The 12,899-nt window shown below is 43.3% G+C and overlaps 1 protein-coding gene across 1 annotated transcript in view; it reads right to left on the reverse strand.

The window, feature by feature from the left end:
* ROS1 (ROS proto-oncogene 1, receptor tyrosine kinase) overlaps positions 1-12,899 on the reverse strand; it is a 95,877-nt gene that overhangs the window by 11,393 nt on the left and 71,585 nt on the right. The window contains 4 exon segments of the mRNA XM_042847618.2: positions 41-138; positions 1,235-1,364; positions 11,273-11,337; positions 12,265-12,427. Of these exon segments, the coding sequence (XP_042703552.2) occupies positions 41-138; positions 1,235-1,364; positions 11,273-11,337; positions 12,265-12,427 (456 nt within the window).

Here is a 12,899-nt window from a genome sequence, read left to right on the forward strand (position 1 = left end):
GTAACAACATGTAAGAACTACAAGGAAATTAATCCTGTACCTATGAATGAAGTGCATTTTTTCTAAATAGACACAACCTTTGCAAATATCCAGACAGATAGCCAGAAGGTCGGCCACTTTTAGCAAAGGACCTCGGAACTAAAAGAAAGAGAGGCAGTGATTAGTAATGTCTTCCATCGTTACAAAGGCAGAATAAAAAGGACCTCTTGTTATGACAAAATGTATTGCTTTTCTCCTTTTGAGATTACCAGAGATTTTCAAAAGTGCAAAAAGCAGGTAGGTGCAAAATCTCTGTATATTACCAGGACAAACAACTCTGGGTATTCATGATTCAAGAACAAGGGGCTTCTCTTTTATCTAAGTAATATCAGTGAGAGATAGCAAAGCAAACCCTATATGCCGACTTCAGAGTAAACATAATACTTACTGACGTCAATGAGAAATATATGTATCCTGTGGTCGGAGAATTGGCCCCCTGGAAATTATCCCCCACCTTTAAGGCATTATTGAGGATAGGCTAATTGTCCAACAGCTAATCACTAAACACTCTCATCAGGCCGGAGACAAGCAAACTTTCTGTAGTATGGATCAATCGCTAAGATCAGTATACTGGATCTACACTAGGCATAGGAACGGCGGTGAATTAGGTTGTTGCTACAATGCCATAAAATCCTGGCTTTAAGTCATCCTTGCTAGTGACTTTATAATCCACGTTATTATTCCACATGCTAAATATGAATCACCCAAGATTTATCCCTCCTCCCCAACCCTTCATTAGTTGGTTGATCTCCTAGCATATAAACTCTTTGAGACAGGGACAGTGTCTTCCTATATGTTTGAGAACTGCCTGTCCCATTATAGATGCTTCTGCAATACAAATCATAAAAAGAGAAAATATTATATTATCAGCCTTATTTATGCCTATTTGGGGTACATGATTTTACTAGGTAAACTCGATGGGCATTTTAGGACTAAAAATATTTTTTGAAAATATAGTCCTAGGCCTATTGGCAGATCAAGCTACTGCCACACAAGAGATCTGAAGTTGGTTATGAGCTCAGTGTTGAGTTCCTGGGTTGCTATGAAGAAGCCAGTCCAGAGACCCTCAGATGGAAAAAAGGGTTGGACAGACACAGGGCCTTTCACAGAGGGGAAAAGAGGAAAATGGTGGGATCCTTCAGGAATGCCACCAGCAGCTAAAAATAAAATATACCTTTTGGAGTCCGCTGCCTACCTTTTGCCCTCTTGCTCCTCGTAAATAGCTGAGTAGATCTCCTCCTTCCATCAGTTCCAGGATAATGTACTGGGGTTCATTCAACAGGCAAACTCCAAGTAACTTCAGAATGTGGGGGTGATCAAATTTGCTGAAGAAAAGAAAACATATGTTGGAGGAAAAATCCAAGAAAAATCATGGACTTTACTAGTTAACTGGACTTGCACCCATTTCCTGCTACCAATACTGTACTAAGCTGTTTCATCTCTAAAATCCTGTCTGTATCAATTGCAGGCTTTTGACACTTGCAAAGTTCTGTATCTCCTCCACCTTAAAGAGAGCTCAAGTATATATACCAAAAATGTAGCTTTATGTTATTCTATGGGGGTAGGGTGGTTAGGCATGGACTCTTCAGAGTGTTTTAGGGTGACCAGATGTCCTGATTTTATAGGGACAGTCCCGATATTCAGGGCTTTGTCTTATAGAGGCACCTATTATCCCCCAATGTCCTGTCCCGATTTTTCACACTTGCTATCCAGTCACCCTAGTGTTCCAAGATAAAAGGAGGTGTGCAGAAGAAGAATACCCATGTGATTGTCTCCTCTTGGTTGAAGTTAATATGAACTGCAATCTGCCCTTGATATTCTGGAGATTTCTTATATTTATAGTGTTTTTCGCAACATAAAATTAAATGAGAAAAAAGAGGACATTTTACAATTACTATTATTAGAGTAGAATGACTCACCCAGAGAAATCCATTCCATGAGACAGTCTGTGGGCAACATATCATCTTAGTGAAGAGGAGCATCAGCAGCTTTGCCATAGCTTTGTGCTAGTGTAATGCCAACAGACCCTGGTTGTCAGTGGGCAGGATCGAACCTGGGGCCTTTGGAGCTTAGTGCATGAGCCTCTATTGCATGAGCTAAAAGCCAACTGGCTGTTAGCTAAGGCTGTAGAGCAGAATCATTTTTATCTCTCTCTCTTTAAATGGTCTCGGTGCCACTACATGGGACAGAACACCACAACCCGGAGGTGTGTGGGTTACATACTTCCCCTAGCTGAGGAAGCATGTCCCGAGCTTCAGAGACTTCCCAGTTGAAATCCTGGATGAGCCCACACTTGTACCACCAACATACCCCAGTCATTGGCAGGAGGGATCAAACCTGTGGCCTCTGGAGCTTAGTGCATGAGCCTCATCCACATGAGCTAAAAGCCAACTGGCTCTTAGCTAAGGTTGTAAAGCAGAATCATTTAACTCTCTCTTAAAGTGGTCTCGGTGCCACTAGATGGGACAGAACACCACACCGAGGAGATGTGTGGGTTACACTAGCTTGTCATGAATTTGGACTAACCAACAGTCTAAAGAAGAATCTGATTATGGCACAAGGTGTGTTGGCTGCACCAGATGTTTCAATAGCTAACACCATGCTAAATATTGTGCACAAGTTCTGCTATCTAGGATCATCTGTACTGGAGAACTTATTGCTAGATGACAAGCTTAATTCTTGCATATTCAGTCAACTAACTAAGGGCACATGAGAGGAAACTAACACTGAACACCAAGATACACATCTAGCAGACATGCATTTTGAGCACATTGCTGTTGGGTGGCGAGGCCTGGATCACCTACCACAGACATGAAAGAAGGCTAAACATCTTCCACACACCTGCTGTCTTTGCCGTATTCTAAATATCAAGTGGGAAACCAAAATTCCTGACACTTGAGAAAGCAACATTGCCAAGTCTAATCACTCTTCTCAAACACAGATGTCTCCGTTGGCTTGGTCATCTGCACCCGATGGAAGATGAACATAGTCCAAAGGATTTCCTACATGGAGAACTTGCAGATACCCTGAGGCCACTGGGCTGACCTAGGTCAGTTACAAAGACATTTTCAAGAGGGACCTGAAAACTTTCAACATTGACACCATAAGCTGGGAAAGATGCAGCTAGCAACAGGCTACTCTAGAGGCCTGCACTTTACCACAGAGTCAAAGAGCTGATGAGGGGTGGTTGTGAGAGAGGAAAGTGAAGAGAGTGAATAGCAAAGTGCAGCAGTTCTCAAGCGCTAGTAATGAGTTGGCTTCATCCTCTGGCCCTGTACCTTACACCTGCGTTATCTGTGGCAAGGACCGTCACTCAAGAATTGGACTTTTTAGCCACTTGTGATGCTGCCGAATGACACACAGTAACTGGACTTCTTTGGCACTTACACCATCGTTTTTTGAGACAGATGGTTGCCATTGTATAGTCTTTAGGGGCAAATGACCATAGATTCGGGAGAGTTAGAGATGTAAAAGACCTATTAAGTTACCCAGCCCAACCACTTGCTTATGCAGTATTGCTTCCTATAGTACATTTTCAAGGGAAATCTAAAACTGTATGAAGAATACTTGCAATCACATCTGTTTGCATGCATAAACCCCATAAACAGACTTTTATGTGTCCAAACAAATAGGGATATTATAGAGACATTATCACTCTAAAATCTAGTACATTTCAAAGAAGGAATTAAAAGCAGTTCCAGATTCTGTCCGTTTCTATGTTTTTACAGTCACAATTTCTTGTGATTTAAAATGGTTTCCCAATGCTGCGTGAAAGATTCCAAACAATCTGGGAAACCATACAGGGGATAGACTGAAACTGACTTTAGTCAAAGTGCTGTCAAATGTAAACAAACAAATAAAACTGAGAAACTTTTCTCCTCTAACCTCTTTCAGTTCCAGGAATCTTAGGTGTTGCTTGTAACAATAGTAGGTAAAAACTTTTCAGTGAGAAGTGTGATTTTTAAGTTGACAGTTCCCTTCCCCCGCCTGGCACATACCTCTCAATCATACATAAACTCTGGCTCTCAAGAACAATAGTAAGAGTAGGAGCACCTGGTACTTCCCTTACAAGTCTCCAACAGTTTATCCACAGACCTGTCATTCTTTATCTCCCGAGATTTTGCAATATATTTTTGAACACAAGAGACTCAGTTACCAATATCCAATATCAAATGGTTGTTTGAAAACAGAATGTAACCCAAGTATTTTACCACTGGTGCATAATAATAGTAACAGAAGCCATGTATACTCCTCCTTTAAACACAACAGTGTGCATAGCATTACAGTCTGCACTGCAATATTCATTTAGACAGACAAGCAACAGAAAGGTTATATTTAGATAAAAAGCACATCAGGATTTTTTAAACAGCTGCAATTATGTTGCCCAGTCAGTCCTCAGCTTCCATAATTTATGAGATCTAACAGATAAATATCAAGCATCTACCATTAGACCTTCTCGACAGCTAATGAAAATATCTCCCTTTTGGTAAGTGCCTCACATGAAAATTCAGTAGCAAATGAAACACACAAAAAAGTTCCTGGTTGAGTGAAGGTTAATGGGAGCAATGAATTTTTAAATTTTGTTTCATATTCTACCTATCTCTAAGTCCCATTGTGTGTGTTCATATGTGTACATTTAATTGTACTAATTTTCAGGGGTCTCTATTTCCAGGAATTTTGTGTTTAAATTATTTATCTGTAAGAAATAATGCAGCAAGTAGGGATGCATAAGATATTTTGTCTACAGATATATATACCATATACATCTTACCTACAAAAATATATGTTTGTAGTATCTTACTGACAAGCAGACTGGTTTTAAGATAAACTCTTATTAGGAACAGTAATGATGTACAAAACTAAGGTAACAAACCTTACTAAAGTCCTCCAGACAGTGAAGAGTTGTCAAACTTCTTGGAGAATTTATTCTATGCAGTGGTTCTCAAAGCCGGTCCACCGCTTGTTCAGGGAAAGGCCGGTTTGTTTACCTGCCGCATCCACAGGTTCGGCCGATTGCGGTTCCCACTGTCTGCGGTTTGCTGCTCCAGACCAATGGGGGCTGCGGGAAGGGCGGCCAGCACATCCCTCAGCCCGTGCCGCTTCCTGCTGGCCTCATTGGCCTGGAGCGGTGAACCGCGGCCAGTGGGAGCCGCGATCGGCCGAACCTGCGGACGCGGCAGATAAACAAACTGGCCCAGCCCGCCAGGGGCTTTCCCTGAACAAGCGGCGGACTGGCTTTGAGAACACTGTTCCATAGCACAATGTAACTGGATCTTAAGGTTGCAAAGGGAAAGTTTCTTATCTTATAGTAAGTGGAGTTCTTCGAGATGTGTTCTTCCTGTGGGTATTTGCTGTGGGGTGCACATCCACTATGTGAGCCCAGGACCAGAAATTTGTCAATTGCAGTGTCAGTTATATAAGAACATAAGAACAGCCATACTGGGTCAGACCAAAGGTCCATCTATCCTAGTATCCTGTCTTCTGACATTGGCCAATGCCAGGTTCTTCAGAGGGAATGTACAGAACAGGCAATCATCAAGTGATCCATCCCCTGTCGCCCATTCCCAGCTTCTGGCAAACAGAGGCTAGGGACACCATCTCTGCCCATCTTGGCTAATAGCCATTGATGGACCTATCCTCCATGAATTTATCTAGTTCTTTTTTGAACCCCTTCAAAAACACAACCTCCTCTGGCAAAGAGTTCCACAGGTTGACTGTGTGTTGTATGAAGAAACACTTCCTTTTATTTGTTTTAAACCTGATGCCTATTAATTTCATTTGCTGACCCCTAGTTCCTGTGTTATGAGAAGGAGTAACTAACACTTCCTTATTTACTTTCTCCCCACCAGTCATGATTTTATAGACCTCTATCATATCCCCCTTAGTCATCTCTTTTCCAAGCTGAAAAGTCCCAGTCTTATTAATCTCTCCTCATATGGAAGCTGTTCCTTACCCCTAATCATTTTTGTTGCCCTTTTCTGTACCTTTTCCAATTTCAATATATCTTTTTAGAGATGGGGCGACCACATCTGCACACAGTATTCAAGATGTGGGCGTACCATGGATTTATAGAGAGGCAATATGATATTTTCTGTCTAATCCCTTTCCTAATGATTCCCAACATTCTGTTAGCTTTTTTGATAGGATATTCTCAGAGAACTATCCACCATGACTCTGAGATCTCTTTCTTGAGTGGTAACAGCTAATTTAGGCCCATCTTTTATATGTATAGTTGGGATTATGTTTTCCAATGTGCATTACTTTGCATTGATCAACATTGAATTTCATCTGCCATTTTGTTGCCCAGTCACCCAGTTTTGTGAGATCCCTGGTAACTCTTCACAGTCTGCTTTGGACTTAACTATCTTGAGTAGTTTTGTATCATCTGCAAATGTTGCCACCTCACTGTTTACCCCTTTTTCCATTGGTCCACATCTGCATGCTACGCCTCCTCATGCCACAAACCAAGGACATAAATGGTGGTGCCAACAGTCTGCCCCTTCAGTTCCTACTCCACCGTGAATCACATGAGGATCCAAATCAGAGGGGAAGGAGAGCAGGTCAGGAATACCACAAGTACCACACATCTCAAAGAAATCCAATTGTTGTTAGGTATGTAACCTTCCTTGCTTCTTCTAGTGTTGGTCCCTATCTGTGTTCCTTCTAAGCTGCGCGGTCGGGCGGCCACCCAGGAGAGATTCAAGTGCCACACACTTGATTAGCAGAGCTGCGCACATCTGGCAGGCGGTAGCATGTGTTCATGTGCCCCTCCCCCCGCTGCTTTGCAGCCACGTTGCTCCTGCCCTCTGCCTTGGAGCCCCTGGCCAGCTGCTCCCGGGACCTTCCTGCCGGCTGTGCAGAGCGGGGGAAGGGGGAGGCACTAATATCAGGGTGTCCCCCTGCACCCCATCTCCACAGAGCAGGGTCGGCACGACAGAGATCAGGAGCAGGAGAGCTGCTGTGATCTGAGGTCTGAACGAGCGGTGAGTGAGTGCCTTAAAAAGACAGCTCAGGATCTCCCTGTCTCCATCTCTTTCTCACACACACACACATTCTGTCTCTCCCCTCCCCCCTGCCCATGTACCCCATCTCTGCAGAGATGGGGCAGCGCACAGGAGCAGAAGAGCTGCTGTGGTCTGAGGTCTGAATGAGCCTTCCCATGGTCAGCGAGGGTGCCTTAAAGAGACAGTGCATGGCGTCGCTCAGAGACTTCCCCAGCAGACAATGTACACACACAGACACAGACACAGACACAGACACAGACACAGACACAGACAGTCTTTCATCCTCACCTCCCAAAACATACTTGTATTATTGTTGTTGTTACTTCTTGGTACTTCCTGCAATGCACAGATATTCTCTGTAATTTTATTCTTTCTAAGTGTGTTATTTTAGTTTTTTGACTGGTCTATGCATTTCATCCTTTTTATTTCTCTCTTACACTTAAATTTAATTCTTTGAGTAGTGAGTTCTAAAATACCTAACCTGTCCTGGCTGAAGTAATTATCCCTATGGTAACTTTTTAAAACTATATATTCTATCTAAGTTTTTGGTTTCTACTGGTGGCGCACATAGGCACATACCTCGGTGCACATAACAAAATTTATGCCGCACATGGACAGAAAAAAATTAGAGGGAACATTGGTTTGGTATTAACTGTGGGCGATTCCCAAACCATGTTTATTTTGGAGAAGGGTGCAAGAAGGTACCTGGCACCACAGACTGTGGGACTGCTGAACCAAAGGATGCATCATCTGCCAAGGCATAAATCAGAGCATAGTGCTGAGTCAATGTATGGACAGAGCTCTAAGTAGTTGCCCTGCAGATTTTGGAAAGAAGGACACCTTGCAGTGATACTACTGAGGTAGCTTGTGCCCTATGTGAGTAACCTTTGATACAACATGGAGGAGAAGTAATTTCTGCAAGCTGGTAACAGTGGAGGATGCAGCCAGAGATTCACCTAAAGAATCTGTGGGATGATATGGCTTTGCCCTTCATTCCAGCTCCTCAAAATGGCTTTGTCCAATCCAAGTAGAAAGCCAGGAAAAGGCTTTCATCTAACGAGTGTCATCTTCTTTCATCTCTCAGATGGGGCTTTGATAGAATCATTTGATTTAGATGGAAATCCGACAGGACTATAAGAACAAACATAGGATCTAGGCCATCTTCATTAAATACAGGAAGAAGCATGAAGCCAAGGGGTCAAAGGACAGTCTCATAAATATTGCTAGTACTAAATTCAGATCCCTGGGAGGGCAAGATAGCACAAGGAAAATGCTAACAAAGCCTTTAATGAATTGGACTGTCATGGGATAAGTGAAAACTGAGTAACTCTCTATTGGTGGGTGAAATTATAGCTATGAGATGCACTTTCAGTGAGCTGACTGGAAGTCTTGATATCTCAGGTGGCCAACGTCTTCCAAATGGCCTTATCCAAGTCCAAGATGGCTTCATTCATGTATAAGGCCATCTTGGCAGGAGATGCAGAGTGAAGGATGGCTAAAAGCTTTGCATGTAGGTCCTGCACTTCCTCCAATGGAATTTGAAGGGTGTCAGCTATCCTCCTAAGCAGCTCTTGGTATTGCCTGTAATTGTCAGGCAGAGTGGGGAAGACTGGCAATACCACCTCATCTGGGGATGAGGATGAAACCATAGAGTGTTCTTGCTGTACCATCTGCTCCAGCTGCGTCTCTTGATATTCTGCTAGAGCTTTCTCTCTAAACACTGGAGATTGAGGTTGGTATCTGAAGCATTATGATTCTGGGCCCGGTTGTAAGGATCCCATGCACCCAAATGCGACCACATAGGGTCGTATGGGTAGGGAGGTGGACCGTATGTTGGTACCAGTACTCCTTTGGGGGTGAATATGGGTCCTGGGCAGGAGAGGGTCTCCATGAACCCTGTCAGGGTTAGACTCTTATAGGGAAGCCTTATTGTAACTGGTTTACCATCTCTTGTTCCTCCTCTGAGTAGAATTCTCCGATTCAAGAGGTGGGGCCATTGGTGTCACCCGGGTGAGGGTGGTATGGATGGAGGTGGGACAGAGACAGCATCTTGATATCATAGCTCTGTTGGAGGTGGGGTTGGGGAATGGATGGTGTTTCAATGTGTAACACCAACACAGACCCCGGTTGTCGGCAGGCAGGATCGAACCTAGGGCGTCTGGAGATTAGTGCATGAGCCTCTACCGCATAAGCTAAAAGCCAACTGGCCCTTAGCTAAGGCTGTAGAGCAGACTCATTAATTTCTAAGTGGTCTTGGTGCCACTAGAGGGGACAGAACACCACACTCAGGAGGTGCATGGGTTACAAATGTCCTGTACTAACATTGGTTACATGAGGATCAGGGACTCTGGATCCGGGTAGATTGCCAGAACATCTTGAAGGGTGCATCTCAGTTGAGCTGGAAGAGAACTGGCTGGAGTCTTTAGTTTCAGGACCAATGGTGCAGGCTTAGGCGTGCAATATGACACTGCCAGTGTAGAGGGAGTGCACTGCTTACTATCTTTGCATGACTCAGAGGACGGTTTTGGAACAGCAGAAGCTTCTGGTATCATCGATGCGTGCCCAATCTCACCAGGAGTTCTAGGTGAACACTGTATGGGGTGCAGAGTCTTGCTCAAACTGAGAGAAGAAGTGAAGCTGCTCTCCTGTCTGAGGACCTATGAACAGACTTCTCTGCTCTTTTGTGTTTCTTATCCTTGTCATGCTTCCACTTGGTCTTTCAGCTTGGTGGGACGTTCTGCCAGTGCCACCAGAGCAGTGCTCAGTGGTTCAAGTGAAGAATTGGAGAACGGAATGGCCCTGGATCCGATCTAGGTCTCATGGTTAGCTCTATAAAGGGTTGGCAGACATGTAACTCCCAGAGCCTGCCTCATACAGGGGGAGACGAGTGGCTAATCCCACACCTAGATAGAATGCGTAACTCCCTCAAGCAGTGGTAGCTGGTATTGTAAGGGTCACTCAGAAGGAGATCTAGGGGCAGGCAAGGCAGATTTGAAGCCAGGAACCCTGGGCATAGGGGAGACAGGGTGGGGGAAGGAACCTCCCCAACTCTAACTAACTAAACTAGATTTAAGCTAACCAACTATGTAAACATAAGAATGAAATACCTATTTACAATTATTTACAGGTAAAACATCGAGTGAAAGAAAAGAATACAGGTGGATTCTGTCCCAGACCACAGGCAGTAGAAGACAAACTAAAGAGGCGCACCTACACTGAATACTCAGAGGAACCAGCACTCAAAGAAGAAGGGAAAGGATGCATTCAAAAGTCAGGAAATGCACATAAAACCTTAACTCCTCTCCTTTATGAAACTGTGTTTTGATTGTCTTTAATTACATAATCACATACAAGTATTTTTATAGGAGCCCGTCTCATTCCACGCTTGGTTCAGACAGTGCGTAAGGAATGAGCAAAGGAATGTGACATTGATTTTTTTTTTAAACTTACGGAAACAGAAGCAAAGAGGGAGTATGCCCACAATACAATTGCGATCTGTCTATTATAATTCAATAATGTTATATTTTGAGTATGGGAAATTAAATTCCAAATGTTCAATACCAGCTTCTTATTGTGAGTGCCCAAATTTGAAGTCAGAGAATTGCAAGTGAAAATTAAGCCTTATTCATATTCTTATGCTCCTAAGTGAAGTCTTTACCTTAAATCATGGCACATTCACTGGGGACTCCAGAGAACCCGGATTTCTAACTCAAACACTGACCTCTTCGTGTAAATTCATTCTCGAGGGCATGTACATATATCATATATTTGCGCCCTGAATAGGTAAGGATATGTGGCAACCTCTACCGGTGAATGTGCATATATTAAAACCAACTTTCAACAAGGAATTAAAACTTTGGGGCCTATTCTTATCCTGATAAACTGGGGCTGTCAAACACCATCCCATTATTATTAATTATTACTATATTATTATATTAATTGGCTCAGAGGGAGGAGCAGCGAGGCTGCAACATCCCAGTCCAAAGGTCCAGTCAATCCATGAAATTAGTGCAAAAAACTTTCAATCTCCATCTACTCTGCAAACAAATTATGCAGCTTCATTTTGATATGATTCATCAGGGATGCTTTAATTCTTCAGCAAAAATAAGGGACACAAAAGATACTCACAAACCCCATTCAGATGAAAGTGATTCTCTAATCCCTCCTGAAGGCCAGAGCCTTCATTTAGATCATTCTTGAAAGATATTTTGTGGCAGATCCAACATTACCTCATCAAGTGTGCCTCCTTCAGGAACTCACTCTTTTCATAGTCTGTTGCACCCTTCTTCAAAGTCTATGCAACACAAGGCCACAACAAGTAGTTAGCACAATTTGATCACTGCCAGTATAACCCATTTAGCATCTATATAAGAAAAAATTCAATGGGCTGCTTTCTTCTTCTAACACACACACTTTTTCTATTCTAAATTTCCAGTAGTGGCTACAATGTAATAGGCACTTTCTAAACTGAAGTAGGCATCTATGCCCTCTTCCTACTCTGAGGAGCTCACAGTGTAAGGACAGACTAGTAAACAGACAGCAGGGTATGGGGAAGGGGAGTAACACCTGAGGCTAAAGACACTTAGGAAAACTGTGTTCCAGCTCAAAGGAGTTGCCTGTAGTTGTGCAATACGGTATTAACCATGTTTTCAGATGAATCCCATTTGTTTTCAGCTCTCCCTTTCTGCGGCAATGCAACATGCTCTTGATAAAGGTAAAGCTACATGTTCAGTGTTCAAGTACATGCTGTTACACCTCCCTGCTCTCCAGTTCTTGTTTCGACTGACGGTTAAACAGGAGGGAGATTGGATCATTATATCAAGTCACATTCCTGTGGCACTGGGATATATCTACACTGCAGTTGGAAACCTGCCTCCCAGCCTGGGTAGTCAGATTTACACTAGGTTTGCTTGAGCTAGCACACTAAGTCACTAGAAAAGGGTGATCCAGAATTTAAATATGTATATATGTGATTTAAGTTAAAATGTTTAACATGATTGACTGTCTCAGATAAGGAAAGGCCCAAGACTTGACATTAACAAGTGCTGTGATGGAAGCTCAGCCCTTAGTGATTTCCACAAGGATTCCATGAGTGAATCAGTGGCAGGGACAGAAATAGAGCCCATGTTTCTTGACTCCCATTCCTATGGCCTAACCACAAAGCCATGTTTGCCCACCTCAGACCATGCTGTTGCTAAAGGGGCTACACAGCTGAAATTACCTTCACTGCCACTTTGGATTCCCCATTTCCAGCTCCTGTGATATCTACTGCAGTCCCTTCGTACACCTCTCCAAAGGCTCCACTTCCCAGCAGATTATGCAAATTCAGTTTGTCCCGAGGAAAGACTGGCAAAGATTCAATCTCCGCCCGAGTAGGAAGAGTGCTACAAAACAGTATGGCTTGTTATAGCTTTAAAAATAAATAATCATTCAAATAAAAACGTGGTTGAGGAATGCTCTCGAAATTTTGCCTGAAACAAATTTGGTACAATTTGTCTTGAACACAGTTCCCAAGAGACTGAAGTGATGCACAGGAGGGTATTACACCTCTTGTGTACTTAGAGCCAGATTTATACCGGTCACAGCACAGAGAATGCTGAGCAATCATGGACTGATATTCCACAGTGCCACAATGGGAGCAGCTGGGTCCTACGCTCTTTTAAAAAGCTGGACCTTATTTAGGTGCCTAGATGGAAGCTGAACTCTTTTACAAATCTGCCCCAATTGTGGGCACTGAGTCACTTTCTCTGGGCCTGATTCTCTGAGTGCTGAGCACCCACAGCTCCCACTGACTTCACTCATAGTTTTAGGTGCTCGGCATCTGTGAAAATCAGGCCCACGAAGGTCGGCTACATT

The sequence above is a fragment of the Chrysemys picta genome, chromosome 3 (assembly GCF_011386835.1).
Source record: "Chrysemys picta bellii isolate R12L10 chromosome 3, ASM1138683v2, whole genome shotgun sequence".
NCBI lineage: Eukaryota > Metazoa > Chordata > Testudines > Emydidae > Chrysemys > Chrysemys picta.